This window comes from Oxyura jamaicensis, chromosome 26 (assembly GCF_011077185.1).
Source record: "Oxyura jamaicensis isolate SHBP4307 breed ruddy duck chromosome 26, BPBGC_Ojam_1.0, whole genome shotgun sequence".
Classification (NCBI taxonomy): Eukaryota; Metazoa; Chordata; class Aves; order Anseriformes; family Anatidae; genus Oxyura; species Oxyura jamaicensis.
The window spans coordinates 2,598,382-2,621,159 of record NC_048918.1 but is presented as its reverse complement, the minus strand read 5'-3'; the positions used below and the strand labels follow the sequence as shown (position 1 = coordinate 2,621,159).

Genomic DNA, 22,778 nt, shown 5'->3' with positions numbered 1-22,778 from the left:
CCCCTGTGGGCACTGCATGTGGGAGCGTGTTAGAGAGACGCCTACAGCTAAACGAACGGGATCTGCACCCCTGCGAGGACAGAAAAAAACCAGTCTCCTCACACTGACTCACCTCCAATCTTCATTGGAAGCTGTCAGAAACACAGAGACGAGGGTCTGCTCCCCTTCGGTGGGAATAGGGAGGAAGGTGGCCTGGTGGGTGGCAGGGCTTGTGAGCAAACCATGGACCAAGGGGGTTGGGAACAGGGCCCCTGCCCACGTCACCCCCCAGGGCAACCCCTGGCACAGAGAGGGACACGGGGGCTCTGGTAGAGCAAGGTGAAGCAGCCGTAGGGAGGACTGCAGCAGGAAAAGCAGGTCAGACCGCTGAGGTCCGTTACAAAGCCTCCTGAGGACCACGAGGCAAGGGTCCATGTTGTGTGGGAGGCCCCAGATGGCCGCTGCGTCCTTCGTGCTCCGGGGGCTGGCGAGCAGCACAGCCGAGTGCTGCTGGGCCTGGCCGGGGCCCATTTCCTCCTGGTTCAGAGCTTCGAGGTGGAGACGACACCCACACCCCCTCACCACTCTCTTTATTTACAGACACAACAGCATTCGGGGGCGTGGAGATGAGAAGCAGCACCTCGTGAAGCCTCTGCCCGCCCAGACCACGCCGTGCCTGCAGCAAGGCCCCTGCGAGCGCCGCGCGGTGGGGCGGTGGGCACAGGGCAGGCCCCATGGCGTGGGGCAGGCAGCTCGCCAAGGCCGAGCCTCACCTCTGCCTTCTGAGCCATCTACTTCCACCGGCCGCCCACCATGGTCTTCCCACGGGCAGCCTTCGACCTGGAAGGGAAGCAGGAAAGGATGCGCAAAAGGGCACGAGTTAAAATGGAAAATAAGGGAGAGGTGAGCGCCACCGGAGGTCCTGCAAAGAGGAGCAAGCCATCGCTGGTTGATGCTTGCTCCCCTGCAGGAAAGGTCTTCCTCCCTGGCGTGGGGCCCAAGTGTGGTTTGGGATGTTTGGGGAACAAGCTCATGCATTTAGCCAGGTGTTTCCAAGCAGCCCCGAACCCCTTCCCGTGCTCCTCCCTCCCAGTGATCCTTCAGAGAAGAAACGAAGGATGTCCAGCCGCGGAGGGTTAGTGATGGTTGCACAATCCTTCCCCTGAGCTCCAGAAGCTGTGAGGGTGTTAGCCAGGACCCACCGCACCGCTCTCCTTAACCAGAACCAGGGGAACTGGCCATGGGTCAGGAGGAGGAGGAGGAGGAGGAGGAGGTTCAGGTGGTCATTGATGGGCATTTCTGGCATCCTGAGAGTCACTGACCCCCTTCGGATGGCGGTCCCCAGGCCAGCCCCTTCCTCAGCCCCAGTCCTGGACTGATGTCAGCACCAGGGCTCCATGCAGCACTCATGCAGTGGGGGCACGCAGCCTGTACTCACCCTTTGCTGCAGTTACAGGCCATGGTAGGGCAGAAGAGAAGAGAGATTTGGTGTGAGCAAGGGGGGGGATGCTGCTAACTGCAGGGGAGGATGCAAGGGGGATGCTGCTAACTGCACGGGGGGGATGCTGCTAACTCGGGCAGGCTAAGCACATCTCATGGAAGGAGGCAGAGTGGGATGGGGATGTGAGAGCAGCATGGTGCTCCCAGGAGTGCAGGTTAAACACCCACCTCCAGCCTGGGAGTGTTATGAAGGTTTCCCCAGCCCTGCAAAAGAGGCACAGGGACCGGATCCCCTGTCTTTGCGGGGCTGCACATCTCCCACAGCCCATGGGATTTCCCCTCCTATGTGAGCTGGGGTCTCCAGCACCTTCCCTGAGATGCTGGGCAGAGGCCCTCCAGGGATGGGGACATCTGGAGGTGGGCAGGACCCTGGAGGACATGAGGCTCCACGTACAGAGACCTCTCCCTGGGGTCCGTCCCCAGCCAGGGTCTCTGGGACAGGGGCAAGCCAGTGGAGCTGGGAGGCCATGGGGACCTCTGGATGGCAGCAGAATGGCACAGACAGAGGTCCCTGGGCCAGACCTGCAGGTCCATGAACACAGGGTGCCAGCGGGCATGAGGCAGCCAGGAGAAACATGGGGAGGGAGCTGGGGCCAGGGGAGCAGGGAGCTGGAAGGGCAGAGGGTGGTGAAGGAGGATGCTCAGCCAGCCCAGGTACTTACACCTTCTGGTGGTCACTAACGCGGTTTCGGAGGACGTTGATCTGCAAGAGAAATGCAGGTGGGTGCTGAGGCTTGGCGGGATGCCTCATGCCTGGCTGGGGACAGGGTGAAGGTGCAGCACTGCTCTCTCTTCCCCAGCCATCCTTGTCTGGGCTTTAGCACAGGGCTGTGATGTGCGGCACAGTGGGAAGCCCATCACGGAGCAGAGTACAAGTCCCCAGGAGCTGGGAGGTCACAGGGCCACTGCCACCACCCACAGCCACATCCTGCAGCACTTCATGCTGTGTGCTCAGCACTGCCAGGATGGCAGCTGCTGGGAGGGTTGGTTTGATCCCTGCTCAGATTCAAATGGGAGGCAGAAGTGGCTTTGCTTTCAATTGTGTAGAGCCTCTTAGGTGTTTGTCACCCCATGCCAAGGTGGGAACAGGTCGTTTCTGACACAGCCAGCTCCCCAAGACATCTCCAGCCAGGCACCGGGCACCCACCCGGTGTTTGAAACGGGGAGCTGATGGAGCAGCCAGGCACGCAGAGGGCGAGTCAGCCCGGGGAGGACGTGGTGGCTCACCTCGTATTTCTGCCGCTTGAACTTTTCCTGCAGGTCAAATTTCTCAGCCTCCAGGTCACGGATGGTTTGCCACAGCTCCTTGGCTTTGTCCCTGCGGGAAGGGACGGGTGATGGCAGTGCAGAAAAGGGACGTGGCAGCAGGGTCGCCGCAGGGGACGGGGCAGCGATGCCACCCCCTGCACGGCAGGGACCATCTTGCCTCCTCCCCCATGGGTCCCTGCAGGCTCGGAGCCCAGCTGGGGACCTGCTGACAACGAAGCCAGACCCACGCGTGTGTCAGGGCCGTGGGGACACGCGTGTCCCAGGTGTGTGAACGTGGCTCCCTCTGATGGCCGACGCTGTCACCAGCAGCCTGGCTTGGTGGCCTGGCAGAGCCACCGTGGGGTGGCACAGCCCGTTGTCGCCCAGCGGGTGGGACCCCGTCTCTCCTGCAGCACCCCTCACCTCAGCTTCTCTTCGCTCAGGTGGTCGATGTTCAGGGGCTTCCGCCGCTCGCTGAGGATCTTCTTCTTCTTCTCCCGCTCCGTTTGCTTCTTCCCCCCCTTTTTCTCTGACTGTAGAAGCCATCAGTCCGCCGGAGGGAAGGAAACCCGCCCAACCTCTGCTCTGCCCCTGTCCCCAGCTCTGCCTCGCAGCACCCCGTGTTTGGCACTCCAGGAGTACACAAGGTCCTCAAGGACATGCTGGCAGCACTGGACCAGACAAAGCCCCCAGCCCTCCTCCCAGTCCCTGGGGTGATGCTGGACCCCCAGCTCCTGCAGCGCAGGGCTCCCAGCCCGCTTTGGTCACCACTGTCACCCAACCACGGTGGCCTGTCTTCTTCTGCACGTAGGACCCCTGAGCTACCAGAACCGAGCATCTGCGTGGTGCTGTGGGGCCAGCCCGTGGTCGAGCCCCCCCGGGAATACCAACAGCTTTGATGCAACCCCTGGGGCAGGATCGCACCTTTTGCATGTAACCTCCGAAATGCAGCATGTTGGAGAAAGCTTTTTTCTTCCGGGCTTCCTCCTCGGCCTTCTTCCGAGCCTCCTCTTCTTCTTTGCGAGCTCTCTCCTCCTGCCAGGGTTAGCAGTGGGTCAGGAGGGGATGGATGGGGACCTCGTGGGCCAGCTTGTATGCAAAACACAGCTCCCATGTGCTCCATGGCCGGGCTCGCATGGGGTGGACAGCCAGGGTGGGCCCCGTGCCTTGCAGGAGGCCGCTGCCCAAGCCCCCATCCCCATAGGAAGACTCACAGCCATGCGGGCTTGGCGCTCCTTCTCCCTCTCGCTGCGGATCCGCTGCTGCTCTGCCCTCTCCGCCCGCCGCTGCTCCTGTGGGAGGTGAGGACGATGGCCTGGATGTCCCGGGCCATCCCCTTTGTCCCTAGGGACACATCCCTGGACCCTGAAGCCCTGAGAGCTCCAAGGGCAGCTCTGCTGCGCCCACATCTCCCAGGGGAGCACAGGGACCGGAGCCCATGGGGAAGGGGGGATGTCTCAGGTCCTGCTGTGGGGACTGCAGGGAAAGGATTGTAGCTGTTGGCCCAGGGCAGAGGGTGGCAACAGCGAGGACAGGGGAAGGCTGCAGACATACAATCCTGTCCTTGAGGGAGATGAGCTCCTCTTCCTCCTTCTTCCTGCTCTCAAAGTGGGCTTCGATGAGTGCCTGCAGTTCATTCAGGTCCTTCTCCATGCGCTTGCGGTGGATGTCCTGCGTTGGATAGAAAGGGGGGCGACATCCGTGCTCGCACAATGTGACCCCCCAGGAGCGAGGGGAGCCCCCACAGGGCTGGGCTGGGTGTGCTACTCACATCAAAGTCCAGGCGCTCGCCATCGGGGATTTTGGGAGGCACCAGGTTTGGCATGAAGGGCCTGGAAGGTGAGCGAGAGGGCTGTGAGCCTGCAGCAGGAACCTGGGACGGGATGAGGCTTTCCACCCACACTCTGATCTACCCAGCCCTCCTCTCTGAGCCTCACGGCCCCCAGGGCTGTGGAGTGAGCACATTTTGAGGACAGGGAAGAGTAACGCTGCTTCCTGGAGGTTGCCAGCTGGACAGCCTTGGAGGAAGAATTCTGGCATTCCTGGGAAGCTCTCCAAGGCACCCGCATGGCTGGAATAACTCCACAAGCAGCAGGCAGCATGGCCACGTCCCTTTGCCAGGCACCCTGGGGCTGGCAGCCATCCCACCACTCACCCAAAAGAGAGCGGAGGAGCTGTGTGCTCCAGCGTGAGCTGGAAACCACCCCCTCATCCCCCGTGGGCTCAGTCCCAGGGTTGTAGGGGCTCACACAGATGCCAGCCCCCCTCCTGCCATGGCCAGGAGGTGATACCCTGGCTGTGCCAAGGAGCCCATGCTGGGGTGCATTCAGATGTCCTCCAGCTGAAGGGCCACAGGGCAGCTGGACCTCCTCCAAGGAGCACATAAAATGCTTCAAGAGTGCCCGTGCACCCCATTCTTAGGATCCTCTTCATATCCCTTGTTTCTCTGCCTGTTTCCTCTCCCCTTTTCTCTCCGAGTCCCAGTCTCCACACTATTTTCATGCTTTTAAGGCCTCACTGCCCGTGTCCCTTGTGGATCTCGCCCTGTGGCACCAAGCCCATCACATGGAGGCACAGCTCCGAGTTCAGACCTTGCACCAGAGAAAATGCACCAACACTTACTTGGGTTTGGGCTTTGATTCACCTGTGGGTCCCCAGGAACCGGAGAGAAAGACAGTGTTAGTGGCACAGAGGCATTTGTTTTCACACCTTGACCACAAACCCCACAAAACTGAGCCAAGCCCCCCCTCCACGTAGATCTTCCTCCACCAGAGGCACACGGTGAGGTGTCCACCTGTGTGCCAAAATCCCACACACACCGATGCTCCCCACCGAGCATTTGGAGCCTTCCTGCACCGCGCAGGGATCGTGCCCCCCACCCCAGAGAGGACCACGGGGGGATACCTCACCTTCCCCAGGCTCCTGCTCTCGGTCCCCCTCTCCACCTGCGGAACACACGGTGCTTGGTCCCGGCGCCAGCCCTGCCGTGCACCCTGCACAAGCAGTGCTGCCCCCACCACAAAACCCCCCTCCAGCTCTCCAGGATGAACCGGGGAGTGCCTTCTCCCCGGGAAAGCAATAGCTCTGCCCTCTCCTTCTGTTTTGGGGGTGAATTTCTTACCGAGGCAGCACAAAGCCATCCCTCCTGCAGCTCTCCTGCTGCCCCAGCCCTGGCAGAGGACAGGCCCGGGGCAGTTCTGCCCCATTTGCCGCAGAATCTCCCTTCAGCAGCAGCTGAATTTAATGCCGAAAACCCCACGGCAAGGGGACAGCACCTTGGGAGATTGGGTTTGGGACTGAAATGACCCCAAAATGTCCTTACTCCACTCCTGCTTTACCTTCTCCTGGTGCTTTTGTTTCATCTTCTTGTTCTGTTTCAAAAGGAAGGGGGAGAACGTGACCAGAGCATCCGCAGGTGAGGGCCACCACCTCCCCCGTGCACCCTGCTTTGTGGAGCAGGGCTGGGACCCGAGCCTGGCCACCGGGCAGGACTGCATGGGGACACAGAGCAGGCAATCCAGGCCGCTCCAAAGAGATCTTCAGATGGCGAGACACATCAGAGCATGGCCCCAGCTCTGGAAATCCCCACTCCGAGACAAGAGCTACCTCTCGGTGGAACAGGCTCTACTCGTTTCTGGCATTATTTCAGAAGGCTGGACACGACCAACTTGGCAGCAGGTCAGCAACCAGCAAAAACCAGCATGAACCTCATGCTTGTAGGGCCAAGGCACTCAGCACTTGGTAAGGTCAGGGAAGGGCAGCCCAGTTTTGTCACATCTTTACTGGAAACCAGCGATACAGGGGCTGCTGGCCCTGTCGCAGGTGACACCAGGATGTCCCAGCCCTGCTCCGGGGCACAGCATGAAAGCAGAGCACGGCCATGGGATCTCCCACCATGCGCATACCTTCTGCCTTGGTTTCCTCGGTCTCCTCTTCTGCCTCCTCTACCTGTTCTTCCTGACCTGGGGAACAAGGGCAGCGTCAGTGCGAGAGCCGTGGCTGCCTCTGGCTCCCCGCAGCCCCCTCGTGGGACATCTGCGGCTCGGAGCCGGCCACCAGCAAGGCCAACGAGACCCGGGGGAGAGGAAGCTACAGGAGAAAGAAGCAGTGGCTGAGAAAGCAAAGGGCTTCGTTCTAACCTGCACCCGAAGGCTGGTCTCTGTGCTTGGGTGGGGAGGGGGATAAATTTAAAGGATTTAGAGCCTGGTTTGTCCCTCGTTCCCTCCCCGCCAAGCTGGGCCCTCAGACCCTAGGGTGCAGGGGAGGGATTTCTGTTGCTCTCCTCTACCCAGCAAAGAACAAGGCTGGGTGGCATGGGTCTCACTTATGCCACTGTTGGAGCCTTTTTCCACTGGAGGGAGCAGTATCCCCACGAGAGTCCTCCATCGGCCTGAGAGCAGTGCTGGGGCCCACAGGTCCTGGGAAGACTTGTGGTCCCGCAGCAAGAGGAAGAAAGAAAAAGAAGACAGCAAGCCACGGGCACGTCTGGGGGGTGGATGTAAGACAGAAACCACAGAAATGAGAGCAGGTATGAACAGCACGGCTGGATGGGGGGAGTGCAAGAAGCAACAGAGAGAGGTGAAAGAATGAAAGAAAACCCTTCCCCAGCCGGGGAAAGGCACGAGACAGATCAACCCACAACATGTTCACAGCAGCAGTGGAGAGATGAAATAAAGAAAGGTGCAATAGCTACCGTCTTCTTCCTCAATCCATTCTTCCTCTTCTGAGCCAGGGAGGAGGGGAAGGAATAAGCGCAGAGGTTAGTCAGGCGCCGTAAAGCTGCGGGGTGTAGCTACGGCACGCGTGAGATGAGGACTCCAGCCCCTCGCTTTTAACTTTCAGGATGCTTCGCCCTGCAGCAGCCTGGGCTGCCTGGCTGTGCCCTGAAGCAGCAAGAGCCCCAGCAAAACCCAGGCCCCAAGCCCAGCCTCACATGCTCAGCCCAGCCGTGTCGCAGAGCAGCTGCATGCACAGGGGGTCGGTCTTTCACCATACGGGGGCAGCTGGAGGTTTCTCCTTGAGCACCATTAACATACATTCAGCTGAAGCTGCAGCTCCCCTTGAGCTATTGTGCTCTGAAAATACCCAAATCCAGCATTTCTGCCCCTCTTTTTGAGACAGGGGATCTCCCTGTTAAAAGAGATCCTAAGAAAACCCAGGTCAGCTTTGATCCTACTGATGTTTCAGGTGGAGGAATTCACAACGTGGCCTCATACAGCCTCATACAGCCTTCTCTGGCCCATTGCAGCCCAGGCGCTTGCCACCACCACCCACTCGAGCATAACACCGAACCAACAGCACTTATCCTTCCAACCACAAACGAAACACCTACCTTCTTCCACGTACTCCTCTTCACAGAGCACACAGGAGAAAGGGAAGGGAAAGAAGACGCAGGTTATTGAGGTTGCTCTGATCATTTCTCAGCGTCAGTCTTGGGGCAGCTGTGGATGCTCCACGTCCCCTTACCTTCCTGCTCCCTGCAAAGCACGACACAAAGCGGCCCAGTTACAGCGATCCTCTGCAAAGGAGCTGAAATTTCCTCAGGCTGGGTCCCACTTCCCATAGCGGTGGGCAGTGGCTGCTCAGCAGGCTGCGGTGTGCCGTGCTGTAAGGTGGCAGTGGGGACCGGCCGAGACCCCCATCATCCAGCAGACATCAGGCAGCCTGCAGTGCTCAGCTGGCACTCTGGGGGTGATCAGAGCCCAGGACCATTTCACAGCTCGAGGTGGTCTGAAACTCTAGGGGTGGGCAGCCTACATCTCACCTTTGTACTAATTTCCTGATTTAAGGGAAACACACTGTCTGTCCTCAGATGTGCCAAGGGAAGCTGAGCACGGGGCTCAGACCCATTGCTGGGCATGCAAGGTTTTCTTCTTGCAAGATCATTATATGTAAGTGGCACTTAAATATCAGAGAAGGAGTCAGATCTAATTTTTCTGGTGGTGGATGAGAAAATAGCAGTCATGTTTGGACCGGTCCCTATAGCCTCATGGCTCCAACATCAGTCCCCTTCTCTTCAGGTGTTTCAGCAGCCCTCACCAGCAAAACCTGCCCTCGGATTTGGGCCTTGTTGGGATGCTCAGGATGCTGCAGTAGGACCCCATCAGCGACACACTGATGGAGCCAGCCTTTTCTCAGCTCTGTCCCATTGATTTAGAGCACATAATTTTTAGGGTAGGCTCTATCCCTTTGCAGAGCATTTGCTTATTGGCTTCTGATGCCAAACCCCCCACTGTGGCATTTCAGAACCATCACAGCAGTGATGCCAATGGGCAAGGGGGATCCCAAAGTGCTTTCATGCTGGGTGCTGGGGCAACAACCACAGCTGGGCCCCCCATCAGCACGTCTACACAGTGCTTGACCCTGCAGGAGGACAGGAACTGGGAGAGAGAAAGGTGTTTAAAAACACACCACTTACTGCTCATACTCTTCGACGACCTCTTCAGAGTCCGACATGCTTGGTTATCTAGCAGAATTCAAGGCAAGGTGGAAAAAGCGAGGGTTAGGAGCTGAGATAAGGACTGGGACAGCCTGTCCTCCAGCACCCACGACATGGGCACAGTGATGCTGCGTCTCTCCAAAGTACTTGGAGCTGGGAGCTGTCCCCAGCCAGGCTGTGGTGGCAATATCTCAGTGGAGATAAGGTCCCCCACTCCCCTCCCGTCCCAGGATCACAGCTTGCCCCAAATAAGAGGCAGGAGATTAGACACGGCCTCGTGCCATGCTGATAGCTGCCATCAGGAGCCACGTCTGGGACACGCAGCTCCCCTTGCTGGAGCAATCCCAGGGTGCTGTGTTTGCTCAGGGCACGGGAAAATTACCCAATTATAACGTTCAGCTTGTTTTGCTTCCTGACTATTCTTAGCTCAGCTGGGATATGGAAGCTTGCAGGGACATCCCATTATCTCCAATTTACGGCCACAGCACAAGATCTCAGCAAGATCACCAAGTGCAAAGGGGCAACCCGGGCTCGGCAGGGGCATTTCCCTCAGCATCCCGGTCCCGAGGCTGAGCTTAGCTAAAGGGGACAGTAATTCAGATCCCAGTTTAGCAGCGGGGCTAAGCATAACTAAAACCATGGAAACATCCACGCTCATCGTCCTCGCACACCGATCTCCCTCCCAGCCCGTGGCTGGGTGAATGCCACCCCTCGGCACTCCTCTCCCTGCTCCCACCCGATGCTGCAGCACACGGTCACGCAGCCCAGCCCCTGCACAGCCCGGCCACCCTGCCCCTGCGGGACCCCGGCGAGGCTGCGATGCAGCAGGACAGCGCGAGGCAGCTCTAGAAATAACCTCCATGTGCCGAACCACCTGTTCCCAGAGCAGCGCCGCTGCCCCGCTCCCATCGGGCGACCGGGAACAACTGGCCCTGGCTGCATCTGTCGGGCATTTATTACCCAGGATGGATCGGACAGGCTGCAGGATGCTGAATCCAGGACCGGGACCCACAGGCATGGGGAAGATGCACTGCAGGAGGGGTGCCTCAGCATACCACACGGCTGTCAAACCTCCCTTCTGAGCAATGACTCAGGAGTGCTTTTTGGAGACAAATGAAGTCAGAAGCCAGCCCTGTCTGCCCCACGTTCGCTGCCCCAGCTGCTGCTGTTGTCCCCTTCCCTCCGACGGACCCGGGGCTCAGCCCCACGCATTCCCCATGCCTGGCTCTGCGAGGCACGGTCCTGCCACCCCAGAGTTTGGCCAAACCCTTTGATGTGGCCACCAGCACCCGGGGCTTCATGGGGCCCTTGCACAACATAGGAGCAGAGATCCCCTCCTGGCCACGAGGCTATAAACGTGCATTTCTGGAAGCGTCTTTCCCATTCATCTCCTCTCTGCTACACCAGATCCCACCGAACATTTACTGAGGAACAGCAGCAAAATCAGGGCTGTTAAGGGGGCACACAAGAAAAGCTAATGTTATACTGGAAAGTGGCTCTAAGAAATATTTTTCCATCCTCTGTGCAGAAAATGGCACGGAAGCAGGATAAATCTTCCAGTTAAAGCTCAGAACATTTGTTTTGAAAGAAAAGGGAGCATCCTGACTCTGATGGTCCCTGTGGGCCAGTACAATGCTCCCACAGCATCGCATCCCCAGACACAGGGAGCAGGGATCTACGAGATCCCCCCACGGGCACCCAAAATCCTTTCCAGCCCTCTTGTGTCACTCAAACAGCACTGGATGTGCTGCAGAGAAACTCACTGGAGAGGGTCCTGATGCTTTCCCCGGGGGAATGCCTTCACAACAGAAACACATCCCAGCGAAAGCAGCTGGGCAGGGCCATCAGCACTGAGCCAAATCCACGCCGAGCCTGTATCTCCTGGATTTTCACAGCAGACCCCGAGCATCCCATGCCGCCCCAGCCTTACCTCTGCTGTGGGGCACAGGTGAGGTCCCACGGAGCCGTGGGGGAGCCGGCGGGTGTCTGGGATGTGCTCCTTGGGGGGCAGAGGCTTTAAGGGGCCCCCAGCGCCCACCCCGGGGCGGGCAGCGCCGGCAGGAATGCGCCCGGCGCCCAGCGAGGAATGCAACACTTGTGAGCTGCTATTTCGGCAGCCGAAGCCCCGGCCCCCTCCGCGCTCCCCCTGCCCCCCCCAGGAGCCCATATAAGCCCAAGCTATTGTGTGGCCTCAGAGATTTGCTATTTTAAACCCGCCGGACGGAGATACGTGAGTGCCCGAGGGGCTGACACAAGCCAGCCAGCTGTCACCTTCTAGGGCTGGGGACACTGATAAGGCAGGGCCGGGGACCAGACCCTCCGCACCAAGATGCTGTCCTGTGAAGGTTCGGATTGGTTTTACCCCCCCTTGAGATATATGTCTCATGCTTTTGCCTTTTTTTTTTTTTTTTTCCTCTTGCAAGAAGATGGGAAGCAAAACCTTCAGGTCCCAGTCCAGGAGCAGCCAACCAGGAGCTTCTTAGAAAGAACTTTTATTAGACAAAAAAAAAAAAAAAAAAAAAAAAAAAAAAAAAAAAGTCAGAGGAAAACCAAATAAACCAAATCCCTAAAGCCCAACAAGCAAGATGAGACCAAGGGGCAGCAGGAGGGTCCCACACCGAATTTGGACACCGCAGTGGTTGCTGAAGGCACAGCCCCAGCCCGTGGCACGGCCCCAGCAGGATTTGAGCATCGTGTTATGGGCTGCCCACGGCACCCTGTGCCCCCCCCCCAGGGCAGGCGCAGCAGTCGGGGAGCGTGGGGACCAGGTGGCTTTGGGGTCTGCATCGCAAAGGGCTCCAGGGGAAGAGTGAGAGGGGAACAGGGCTGGCAGAAGGGGCCCGGGACAGGGCTCCCAGCTCCATGCACCCCACAAGTAGGTCTGTGGCCAGCCTGCTCTCCCCATAGCATTCGGCAAAAGGGGTCACTGCTTGCAGGGAACAGGAGTGGTGGAGGACACGTCTGAGCTGTGTGCTGGAGGGAAGCACCAGTGCTATCAGGTCCACCTGCCCTCCACGGGGTCTCCAAGCTAGGCTGGTGGGCACCCAAAACTCCCCTGGCCTGGCAGCCTCTCACCCCACAGCAGGATCCAGCTGTAAGGGACACGCACAGGCTGCTCCCCCTTAGCAAGCTCAGTTTGGGGCACAGCCAGGGATTACGAGCAGAACACCAAAATGGTGTAGGGAAGCGAGGCAAGAGTCTGCCTTCAGCACCTGCAGGGAACCTCCAGGCCTGGGTATTCCTGGAGAGGCAGGGAGTGAGGACTGGGGATGCAGGGATGGGATTCCAGCCTTCTTCCTTCCTAGCCCACAAGCAGAGGACCCCGGCCACCCCATTCCACCCACACGTGGCACTGGGGACTCTGGTGGCAGTGGGCAGGGCTGGCATGGATGATTGGGCAGGGCCAGGCTTTGATCTTCAGAGCAAACCAGTTTTTTTTTTTTTGTTTTGTTTTTGTTTTTGTTTGTTTGTTTGTTTGTTTGTTTTTCCCCCAGATCATCTGATATTATTGCAAATAATATTATTGCAGCTGGAAGAGAAAGTGAGAAACAGTGAGGCCGGGGCTGAGGCTGGGGGTGATGCATGGGCGAGCAGGTCCCAGTTCTGCCCCAGCTCAGAGCAGTTTTCAGCGCAGCTCCACATCAACCTTGGTGCCTGCAGGGGCGTCTCTGGGCTGCTTTACCCAGACGTCACGCTTTGGCAGGCTGTTTATTTTCCCGATGTCCTGCAAATAAGAGAGTCGTGAGTGGCACGAGGTTTTCTCCATGCATCATACGCATTATTGCCTTGCTGTCCATAACCAGCCCTTGAAGCATGATTGTCCCAGATAAAACCAGCCATCCTTGACATTCTACACCTGGCAGACCCCAAAAACCAAGTGCAGCTCCAGCCCGCGGAGGTGGATGGCAGTTTTATTACAGAAAAATACAAGGTAAAAAGCCTTACCCAGGAGTGACCCCAGGAGCAAACCCTTTCCCAGCAGCCGGAGCCAGCTCAGCCTCCCGGCACAGACACGTTTGGGCAGTGCTAATCCCGGAGCTCAGCGCCGGGGTGCCCAGGCTTGCCCGCCCGGGCTGCGGGGCTGGGCTGGAGCTGCCCCTCCTGTACCCACACAGCTGCCACGAGCAGCGGCAAAATCTTATTGCTTTGTGGGGTGACACCTGCCCAGCATTTGTCCTGGCTGATTCTCTCCTTTCCAAGTACCGTGAGCTGTCTGGAGGCCAAAGGGTCTCCTGCCCATCTCCCTTTAATCCACACCCCTGGAGCAGCACCTGAGTCTGAGTCCCCACAGCCAGGCACTTTGTCACCCCGGCTGTGGGACCCCCTATTTTGTGGGGCTGGGATCTGCACCAGGATGCAGATCAGTACCCAGTCCTCTTGGTGCACACCAGGTCTCAGGGCCAGGCTGGATGGGGCTTTGAGCAGCCTGGTCTGGTGGGAGGTGGTGTGCCCATGGCATTGGGGTGGAATTAGGTGGTCTTTGAGGTCTCTTCCCACCCGACCCATTCTCATTCTATGTTTCCAGGCCCCACAGAGCTCAGTGGGTGGGCAGGTACATACAGCTCATCCGCCAGCAGCCTGCAGGTGGCAGCTGAACCTATGACCCGAAGCTTCTCTCAGACCCCTTAGCGGGTTCAACCGGGGGGGGTTTCAAACCCTTTCAAGGCCCACCTTCCCCAGATGCAGGGGGGTGTCCCACCGGGCTGCCAGCACTCAGGACTTGAGCCCGAGCTCTTGGCACAAGCTGGTACCTTGCTCTTTTCCTCCTTGGCAGGCTCCTGAGTTCGGCTGATCCACAGATTAATGCGGGACGTCACCGACCCCGGGATCTTCAGGTTGTCCTGTGGCACAGAGAGGGACACCAGGGCTGCAGCACCAGCTCTCCCATTGCATGAAGGCAATCCGGGACAAACCCCAGGGCACAGGGAGACGGGGCAAGCCTGCAGCAGGCAGAGACCAGCCCACACCTTGGCTCCCTCCCAGCTCCCCAAATACCAGCGCATCGGCACAAACCCACACGCTGCCAGAGCACAGTTTCGGTGGTTCGAGCCCAGCCCTGCGCGCATAACAACCACCAAACTCCCACCAGCAGCCTGCCACAGTGTGCATTGGTACCCAAACTGGGGAGGATTTGCCCAAAAAGCTGCCCTGGCACAGGACCCCCCCAGGGGACTCCTGCCCTCACCTTCCTGGCTGCGAGCGGCTCAGCCTTGCTGGGAGCACTGGCCTCGAAGAAGTTGCGCTTGCTGGCCACCCCCTCCGAGGTCACCACGAGGCTCTTCTGAACAGTCACGGAAGATCTCACCGACCCCGAGCGCTGGGAGGAGAGAGGGCTGTGAGCAGGAGCCCAAGGGTTGAAGAGCAAAGCCCTGGGTCAGCTCCTTCCCTGCCCATCACCATGGGATTGCCCACCAGGACCACGCAGCATCCCCATAACCCTCTCCAAGGGATATCCCCTCTGCTCCTAAACCCTGAGGCTGATCCGTTTGTCTGCATGGGACTGTCTTCATCCCCATCAGGGCTGTTTTTTTGGTGAAGCCCAGTCCCCCTCTGCCTTCCCCGCTCAGCTCCAGGCCCCCTTTCCCTCCTCCCCCACCCCCCCCCCCTAGCCCCCCGACCCCTGCATCAGCCTGGCTGTGCCGAGGGTTTTGGTACCTGCACGGCCGAGGTGTACTTTTCCAGCTTCTCCTCGATGGTGGTGTTGCTACCTGGGATCCTCAGGCTTGCGCTGGTGAAGAGGAGGGGAGGGAGTTAAATGCAGCCCCCACGGTCCCTGGACTCGGCCCATGGTCTTGGGGGGCTCCACTTGTTGGGAGGAGACCCCATCTGACCCAGGCACTCATCCTGCTCCTGTCTGCCAGTGCTGGTGACTGAGATCTCCGGGTCTCACCACCTTCCTAGGGCCCATACATTGAAAAGAGCTCTTAGCTGCCCAATTTACCCTGTCCTCAGCTGCCAGGTCTGAGCTGCATCTTCACACAGGTCAGGAGGGTTTTGCCTACGGTACCCATAGGAGCAAGCCCAGGTGCCCATAAAGCCCCAGGTAGGGGCAGGGAGTCTTATCCCCCCTTGCCCCATGTAGGGCAGGGAGTCTTATCCACCCCCTGCTTCCAGACCTGAGCCCTCAGTTCCCTGAGAAGTTTTAAGCCCCTAGCCCAAACCTTGCCACAGAGATGCGGAGAGTCACTTGAACTGCCCTCCAAAGCGAGACCAAGTTGCTCAGGGACCTGTACGGTTGGGTTTTGGATAGCTCCAAGGGTGAGGGGGGGACACTTTTGTGGCACTGTAACCAACTCCTAGCAGTGCAGATGCAAACACCGGTCAGAGACTGCATCAACCAAGAGACCACAGGGGCAAGCTGGGGGTGACCTGTACAGATGCCAGCTCTGCGGTGGACTTTGGTCTGTCTGCTCTCACTCCAGGCATCGCTGCCCGGTCAGGCAGGCACCCTGGGGACAGCAGACCTGTCCCAGGCCCCATCCCCTCCTTTCCCTTGGAAAACAAGGGACGAGCATCCCTGCCCAGGAAGGCCAAAGCAGCACGAAGAGGGTTGCTGACCTCCTTGTGAGAGGGCTTTCATCTTCTTCTTTCTGTTTCCTTGAGATCACCTGGAAGACACAAGGCAAGGAGACACTGGAGCCATCCTTGGTCATCACAGATAAACACGGGGAAAACTGTGTCAGAGTCAGCTCCCCGGTTTCCAGTCTAGCACTGCTTTCACCCACACTAGAGCCCACCTCACATCTAAGCTGTCCAGACTGAAGACGCCTGGTAGTGCTGTTTCATTCCCAGTGGAGCACTGTGAATTCAGGTAAGCCTACCCAGTCAGCCCTAACTCACAACACGGAGGATCTCAGTGGCATTCATGCTTTTCCCAGCCTTTTATTCCAGAGCCTTTTTTTTTTTTTTTTTTTTTTTAAGTGGGGACAGGCTAGAAATGGAGATCCTCTCAGGGATATAACAAGGAACGAGAGGGAGGATGGATTATTTTTTCCTCCTGCATTCTCAGAGAAGAATAGAAATGCCAGAGGGTGAATGGTCATTCCTGTGACTCTTTGGGAAATCAGAGGACAATGAGCTCCTTATTTTCTCACCACTTCCGACAAGTTTCCATGCCAGCACATAGCATATGAACATGGACTTGGCCACGGTCACATGCCTTTGGTCTGACAAGAAGAGAAAGGGAGGAAAGACTGAAGCAGAGCTGCAATGCTCAGACCAAGGTCTGAATGCTCAAACACACATTTTGGAACAGGCCCTGCCAACATAGCATGGACACCAAAGCATCCTTTCCTTCGTCTTCCACTGCCCTAACAGGAGTCTTCCTCCCACTTGCTTTTGCTCTTACCCGAAAGGAGACAGTCCTTGGGCTGCTTCTTCTGATGGAGCTACTGTAAGTGGCATAATTTCGAGAAGCATCTGACTTTTCTGGAGGTTCATCTTGGGTGGGAGATGGCTGTACTACCTCCTTTAAGGGGCTCCTGGGTGGATGCTGAGGAAAAAGCAGACATCTGATGCACCTGTGCAGAGTTTGCAGGGAAGGTTCAGGTGCAGGGATCAGAGCAGCCAGGGTGGAAATGGTTTGGAGACAAGGGTTTGAGATCCATACCCTCCAAACTTAGTCACTTAGTCACATGGTCTGAACTTTTGGGTAGACCTGTGCGGTGTCAAGAGTTGGACTTGATGATCCTTAAGGGTCCCTTCCAACTCAGGATATTCTATGATTCTATGAAACCTTGGCTGTCTTCTTTGGATTCACAAAGCCCTAACACCCCTCCAGTGAAAGCCTGATGGAAATCAGTAGGGGTTTCCAGGAGAAGACAATCAGAATGGCACGTGCAAGGCAGGGAAAGGAGGTGGTGGGACCCCGGTACCACCTCGTCCATCTTCTAGAGCAAGTGCGGTGGGGGCATGGACAGCATTGGCACCCCCAACCACACGTGGTGAGGAGATGCTGCTCCACCAGCAGCACCACGAAGCCCTCCTGCACCCATATGAGAAGCACCTTGCCCAAACACACCTCCCCCAAAAGCCCAGAGGCTGCACCTCCCTCCTCCTTTTGGTCTCTCCCCCTTCCTCTTGTCCTTCCAGGACTGCACACCCCAAGGCTCAGCACCTTTCCCACATCCTGCTCACCTGCTGCTCCGGAGACGGGGTCCCCTCCGAGGCTATCTTCTCCTCCGTGCTGCGGATCCTCGTTCGGGTCAGGATCTTCACCTCACGGACCCGGCAGGTCCCCAGCTCCGGAGCCGCTTGCTGCTGTGGCTCCCCCTCGACCCTCCGCTGTTCCCCTCGGGGTGTCCCCGTGCCTTGTCCCTCTTTGTCCTGCAGACGTCCCCTCGCCACCACCTTCCTCTCGCAGGCTGGCTCTGGGTGCTGGTCTCCTGGTGGGGCTTCTTTGCCCGTAACCGCATCCTGACCTTGCTCTGCAGCCCGGCCGCTCTCCTGCCCCGCACGGGGCTGAGCTGCAGCCTGCACACTGTTCGCTCCCACTGCTGCCTCCCGCTGCTCCTTCTCCTGTTTTGGCTTCTCAGACACGGCCATCGGGGACCTTGTCCGTCTCCCTTCTTGCGTCTTCAACACCTCCGAGAGCTTGCGCTCCTCCTCTTCCTCTGGAGACGCCGGCTTCACCAGGGACTGGGGCCTAGAGAGAGACCAAGCAGGGGTCAGGCCTCAGCACCCTGGGCCAGAGGGATGGCTTCCAGTGGGTGAGGTTCACCCAGAGAGAGGCTCTGGGGCACATACAAATCCCACAGGTGTCTCTGGAGTCACAAAATCACAGAGTGGTGGAGGTGGGAAAGGCCCCCTGGGTCCCTCCGGTTCAACCCCTGCCCCAGCAGGGCCACCCTAAGCAGGGTGCCCAGGGCCATGTCCAGGCGGGTTTGGAGCTCCCCAAGGAGGAGACCCCACAGCCTCGGGGCAGCCTGTGCCAGGGCCATGGCAAAAAGGTTCCAAAAGGTTGGATTACGTCTCTTTTTCCTTGTTTTTGGCAGAAAAATGAAGCATTTCTACAGCCTCAACCCAGGGCAGCAGCACATTGCCTGGGAAAGCAAGCACCTCCCAGGCTGGACCAGCAGTGCCTGCAGGACTGGCCAACAAATGTTTTAAGCGGGGTGAAGGCAGCCCAGCTCCTTCCCATTCCCCTCTCCCAAGGAAAGAGCAATGTTAGCAAAAGCAGAGAACTGGTGACAGCGAGCAGCAGAAGAGCTGTGTGCAGGAGGCCTCTCAGCAGTTTCAGCAGCAGGATAATAGTGGATGCCTAGGGAAAGTGCAGAACAGGTATGAAGTCTCCAACGAGGGGAAGCTGGGGGACTTCAGGGCATGTCTTGATATTCAATTCACCGTGGCTCCATAAATGTGTCCAGTAGCCTTTGGAAACCCCATAAAACATTAGCATCCACCAAGGCTTGTGCCAAGGAGCTGTGCTGTGGGCTCAGAGCAGCATCCCTGTATGAGACCTGTGTCTGTCCCTTCAGTGGATTAGGAAAAAATGTCTTGAGGTTTAAAACATAGGTTTTAAGAACATCTGCTATGGCAGCTGTCAACCACAGTCCAGATACAGACTGCCAAACAAGCTTTTTCCCCTCCTTTCCCAGGCAAACACAGGCACCAGTCTGGGAAGGGGCAGGTAGGACACTTGTCCAGGACATGGGCTGTATCTACATGGCCTCCAGGACTTGGAAAGTAGATAATAAGGGATAATATTTATCCTCATCCAGAATCCCCACGTTGCATTCACCACACAGCTGGCCTGTGCTAGCACCAGGGAAGGGGGACATGTCCTATTTACCTTGCCCATGCAGCCACATCCCACCCCTCTCTAACCCAGGCAAGAGAACAAGGCAGAAAGCTGCAAGCTCTCAGCACCACGAGTGAGGCCGATGCCAGCAGGACCTCACCACGCACCTGCTGGGCGTTGGGCTGGGGTCTTTCACTGGGCTCGGAGGTTCTTCATCCACCGATGAGGAGGACAGCAGGCTCCGGTGCCTTCGCCGGCGCTCCCTTTGCTGCTCTTCTTCATCCTCAAGCGTCCTCTGCTTGGCCAGGCTGTTTGGGGTGGAACATAAGGTTGTGATGAGGCTGTGTGCCTCACAGGGATCCTACAGAGAAAAGGGACTGCAGTGCCCTCAAAGGGGCCCTCCCCAGCAGGGCTGCATGGGGCAGGGGCAGAGGGATACCAACGCAAGCCGGGTGTCACAAAGTGCTCTCGCTCCACCCAGCTGATCCAGGCATTTCCCAACACCAGCACTTGACTTCCCAGCTCCTAATTTCTCCTCTTCAAGGCAGCATTCATTTAAAAGGAATCCCTACATTAAGCAAGCCGTTCCAGGCACAGGTATTTAACCTGTAACTCAGCAAGACCCTAGAGCCACCACAGGGATCTCAACCACACGACCTGGAAGGGTAACCACGAGTGGCAGACGGTTTTAGCCCCAGCATGAATTGTGGGGGTGGCATTTTAATTTTTATTGTGCAAAAAGCCTCAGATGCAAAAGCATCTGCGGCTGAAGAGCGAGCACTGCTAAAGAGCTCTGCACAGGAACAGGGACATGGGAGCCCCCCTTGCTCCCTACGTGTGGCCTCCCAAAGCCAGAAGGACCAGGAATGTGTGACAGTCACAGCTTATACCAAAATGACAAGGTTCATAAGCACCTTTAAAGTGTCACCTTTAAATAATTTATTTTAAACAATTCATACTTTTATAAAAAGTTGTTTGGAAAATACCAGCTTTCCCTTCCTTCCGCTGTGCAAACCATGCCCAGCCTTTCTGCTGGCGCATGAGCTGTGTTGGGCAATATTTCGTGCCTGCATTCCATTTTTCACAACAGCGTTCATGTACCTGCAGCACTAGTCCTGAACCAGCTGCAAACACACACGGGGTCACCAGCACCACGAGGGGCAGCTTCCTCCCGGGAAGCCTTGTCTTTTGCCCTCCCATGCAGAATCTGGCCCCATGTAGGCACCAGGGGCTGGCACTCCAGCTTCATCCAGGCCCAGGGGTTGCTTTGAATTTGACTTTATGAACGTGAAAGTCAGAGCACGCTTGGGTCCGTGGTATCGCCAGCACCGCTGCGGACACAGTGACTCGCCGTGTGGTTTGCGAGTTACTGTGTAATGAAGCCTGGGTCATAAATTAAACCACATTACCCCCCGCAACCACTCGCGGCTTCTGTTCTTCCTGGTGGATGGAGGCAGGGGAGCGCTGGAGGGTCAGTAAAGCAGAACGGAGAGCATGGACCCAGCGGGCAGCTCAGCCCCTGTCTGGAGACAGAGCGATGCCACAGGGCGTGCTGCCCTCCCGCTCCCCCATCCCCATCACCCCCAGCATGCCACCCCAGGGTGGTCCCCAACACCCACATGGGGTGGGACAGGGATGGAGAAGGCTGGGACCTGCCACAGGGAGCCTCTGTGAGCATCCCCAGCTGGGTCTCGCCCTGCCTGGGGACATGTCCCCAGCCAGACCCCCCACAGCAGCATTCATCCCATGAGCCTGAGCCTACAAACACTGATGTACAGCTGGGCTGTGCTTGCAAGGCTGCAGGGCTGTGCCTCTGCCAAGCTCTCTTTGCGTGTCCCTCCTGCAGTGACAGCATGGAGCCCCAAAGCCAGTCCAAACACGCGTGAGAGCTGGTTACTTCTTTGATTTGCATGCACAGGCTTCTTCAAAATGAAACAGATTTTCCTGCCTCGAATTTGCTTGGCTCCTGCAGAGGCAGCGCATATCCTGGCGTTACCAACGTGCAATTTCTCATTATCGGTAATTAAATAATCCACACATTAGGCTATGGATTTGCTTTGCCAGTCTTTCCCTCCTCTTTTCAAAGAGGGATTTCTTTCTCACTGTCTTGCCTTTTTTAACCTCAAAGAGATGAGTAAAAGAAGACTGGCAAGTCTCCCCTGCCCTGTCCTCTCCTGCCCTGTTAATCATTAGTGCTGAGATATTTGACATCTGTGCTGTTTCAGGGAATTCTGCCTCTTCTAGCAAGAGAGGAGAAGCTGCCTCTCTGCATTGTGAAACTTCCCGGGTGCAGGACCCCACTGGGTTTGTGTTTGGGCAGCTGCACAGCTCAGAGGTGGATCTGGACGGGGTTTGGATGCTCTCTGGATCCATACTTGTGCACCCATGATGGAGGCAGCGATGTGAGCTGGCAGCCTCCGAGCAACAGGACCTCAGTTCCCAACTCTGGGCTGACCAGGCTGGGTGTCTTACCCAAAATTACAGCTGATCTGGGGACCCTTTGGCCTCTGTCTCACAGCTGGGTGAGGGGACCTGGTCTCTGATCCACCACCCCGATTGGGATTTCTGCTCCGTTTTGTGGGCTGTGTCTGAACCACCATCACCGCCCACGCAGCCGGCAGCGGAGGTCGGTGGTACCGGCCCCGGGTCCGTGCGGGGTCAGGGCTGACCCCACATCCCCATGATCCACCAGCCCCCGCCTCACCCGGCCGTGCCCAGGAGCTTCCATCAGAGCCCAAATTGTTTTTTGGGAAGGGCGCAGCGGCAGGGCCGGGATGGTTCAGAGGCTGGGGATGAATCAGGGCTTGCTCAGCGCCGGATGGGCAGAGCCGGGACACGCACCCAGGGGCTGCACGGTGAGCACGAAGCCCCGCAGCCACCCCCGGAGCAAGCCCGGTGCCACAGCTCCACCGGAGAGAGCCCAGGGAAAGACAAACAGACCCAGAGACCAGGAACACACCCAGCGCAGGGCGAGGATGCCTTTCCAGAGCTGTTTTCCTACGCAGAGCTCAGCTTCCCCAGGCAGAAGAAACAAAACCGCCTCTGATCTCGCCCACCCACGAGAAACCCCAGCAGCACCGAGCCACCTCCGCAAGCAGCCCCCCGACGGCAGCCCCCATCTGTCCCCGTCCTCCCCAACACCCTGCGGTGCCGGCAGCCCACCCTCGCCTCCTGGCCGCGTTCAGCCACCCCCCAGGCACCCACCTGGAGAGATCGGACCAGTTCCTCCTGCTGAAAGACATGCCGGCTTCACGAGTCTCAGAAAGCCCCCGAAACCTGCGCAGGCATCCAGGCCAAGGCGCCTGGTGGCGGATCCACGGGGATTTGCGCTGCTCGGGGAGGGAGGGACTCCCTGCAAGGTTATTTCCCTGTGCACCTTTACCCTGCCTGCAACCCGTTTACCACCACGCAGCATCACATGGTCTCTTATCTACCTTGACAGAGGCAAGGCTGTAATTTGTCTACTAGCGGCGCCGCGCAAAAGACGCCCTGCCCAGGAGTGCCACGCAGAGCAAATCCCTGCTCGCTGCCTGCTGTGCCAGGGCTCGGAGGGGGAACCCGTGCTCGGGGCTGGATCCATCCAGGTCTCCCAGGGTTTCGGAGACAACTCCCAGCCCAGAACCTGTTCTACCAGCCGCTCTGCGCCCGTCAACACCTCCTCCAACGCCGGCCTGGAGGAGGTAAATTACCTTGGGCTGCGTGGGAGGAGGCAGCCGCTGGCTCTCAGGGATCCAAAACAGTCATTAAAACACCTCCGTCGGGGCGCAGACCGGCCCTTTCCAAAGAGCAGGGGAGGGTGCCCCCCTCTTTGCAGCCTGGTCCGAATGCCTTGGGTCGAGCAGACACGGCTCCCCCATTTCTAGGATATTTGCT

General features: G+C 58.0%; 2 protein-coding genes across 5 annotated transcripts; both read right to left on the bottom strand.

The window, feature by feature from the left end:
- Nucleotides 1-552: 552 nt before the first annotated feature.
- Nucleotides 553-11,171, bottom strand: TNNT2 (troponin T2, cardiac type). Of its 4 annotated transcripts, none has more exons than XM_035347321.1 (18): nucleotides 11,097-11,170; nucleotides 9,146-9,193; nucleotides 8,194-8,204; nucleotides 8,060-8,077; nucleotides 7,421-7,450; nucleotides 6,633-6,689; nucleotides 6,066-6,098; nucleotides 5,637-5,672; nucleotides 5,350-5,371; nucleotides 4,499-4,559; nucleotides 4,282-4,398; nucleotides 3,942-4,019; nucleotides 3,652-3,762; nucleotides 3,151-3,260; nucleotides 2,707-2,797; nucleotides 2,142-2,182; nucleotides 1,418-1,423; nucleotides 553-819 (listed from the first exon to the last, which is right to left on the bottom strand). In XM_035347321.1, the coding sequence occupies exons 2-18, from the start codon at nucleotides 9,181-9,183 to the stop codon at nucleotides 771-773; spliced, it is 909 nt and encodes a 302-aa protein (XP_035203212.1). In that variant the 5' UTR covers nucleotides 9,184-9,193; nucleotides 11,097-11,170; the 3' UTR covers nucleotides 553-770. The 4 variants fall into 4 exon arrangements, with proteins under 4 accessions (XP_035203212.1, XP_035203213.1, XP_035203214.1 ...); XM_035347322.1 differs by having other exon boundaries at nucleotides 7,421-7,447; nucleotides 11,097-11,133; XM_035347323.1 differs by lacking the exon at nucleotides 1,418-1,423 and having other exon boundaries at nucleotides 11,097-11,171.
- A 1,482-nt stretch (nucleotides 11,172-12,653) lies between these two features.
- LAD1 (ladinin 1) lies at nucleotides 12,654-22,500 on the bottom strand. The gene is given in 12 exon segments (XM_035347329.1): nucleotides 12,654-12,890; nucleotides 13,918-14,007; nucleotides 14,352-14,483; nucleotides 14,822-14,894; nucleotides 15,725-15,774; nucleotides 16,515-16,658; nucleotides 17,303-17,810; nucleotides 19,073-19,213; nucleotides 22,110-22,206; nucleotides 22,242-22,253; nucleotides 22,340-22,451; nucleotides 22,453-22,500. Coding segments are annotated over 12 exon segments (1,491 nt in total). The 5' UTR covers nucleotides 22,486-22,500; the 3' UTR covers nucleotides 12,654-12,791.
- Nucleotides 22,501-22,778: the final 278 nt, after the last annotated feature.

Excerpts from the sequence above, each read along its gene's own strand:
- TNNT2 (XM_035347321.1), bottom strand. The coding sequence starts at position 9,183 with ATGTCGGACTCTGAAGAGGTCGTCGAAGAGTATGAGCA. Across the intron at positions 5,372-5,636 it reads AGAGCAGGAGCCTGGGGAAG|GTGAATCAAAGCCCAAACCC; the intron begins GTGAGGTATCCC and ends GGGGACCCACAG. Across the intron at positions 3,763-3,941 it reads AGCGCCAAGCCCGCATGGCT|GAGGAGAGAGCTCGCAAAGA; the intron begins GTGAGTCTTCCT and ends TAACCCTGGCAG.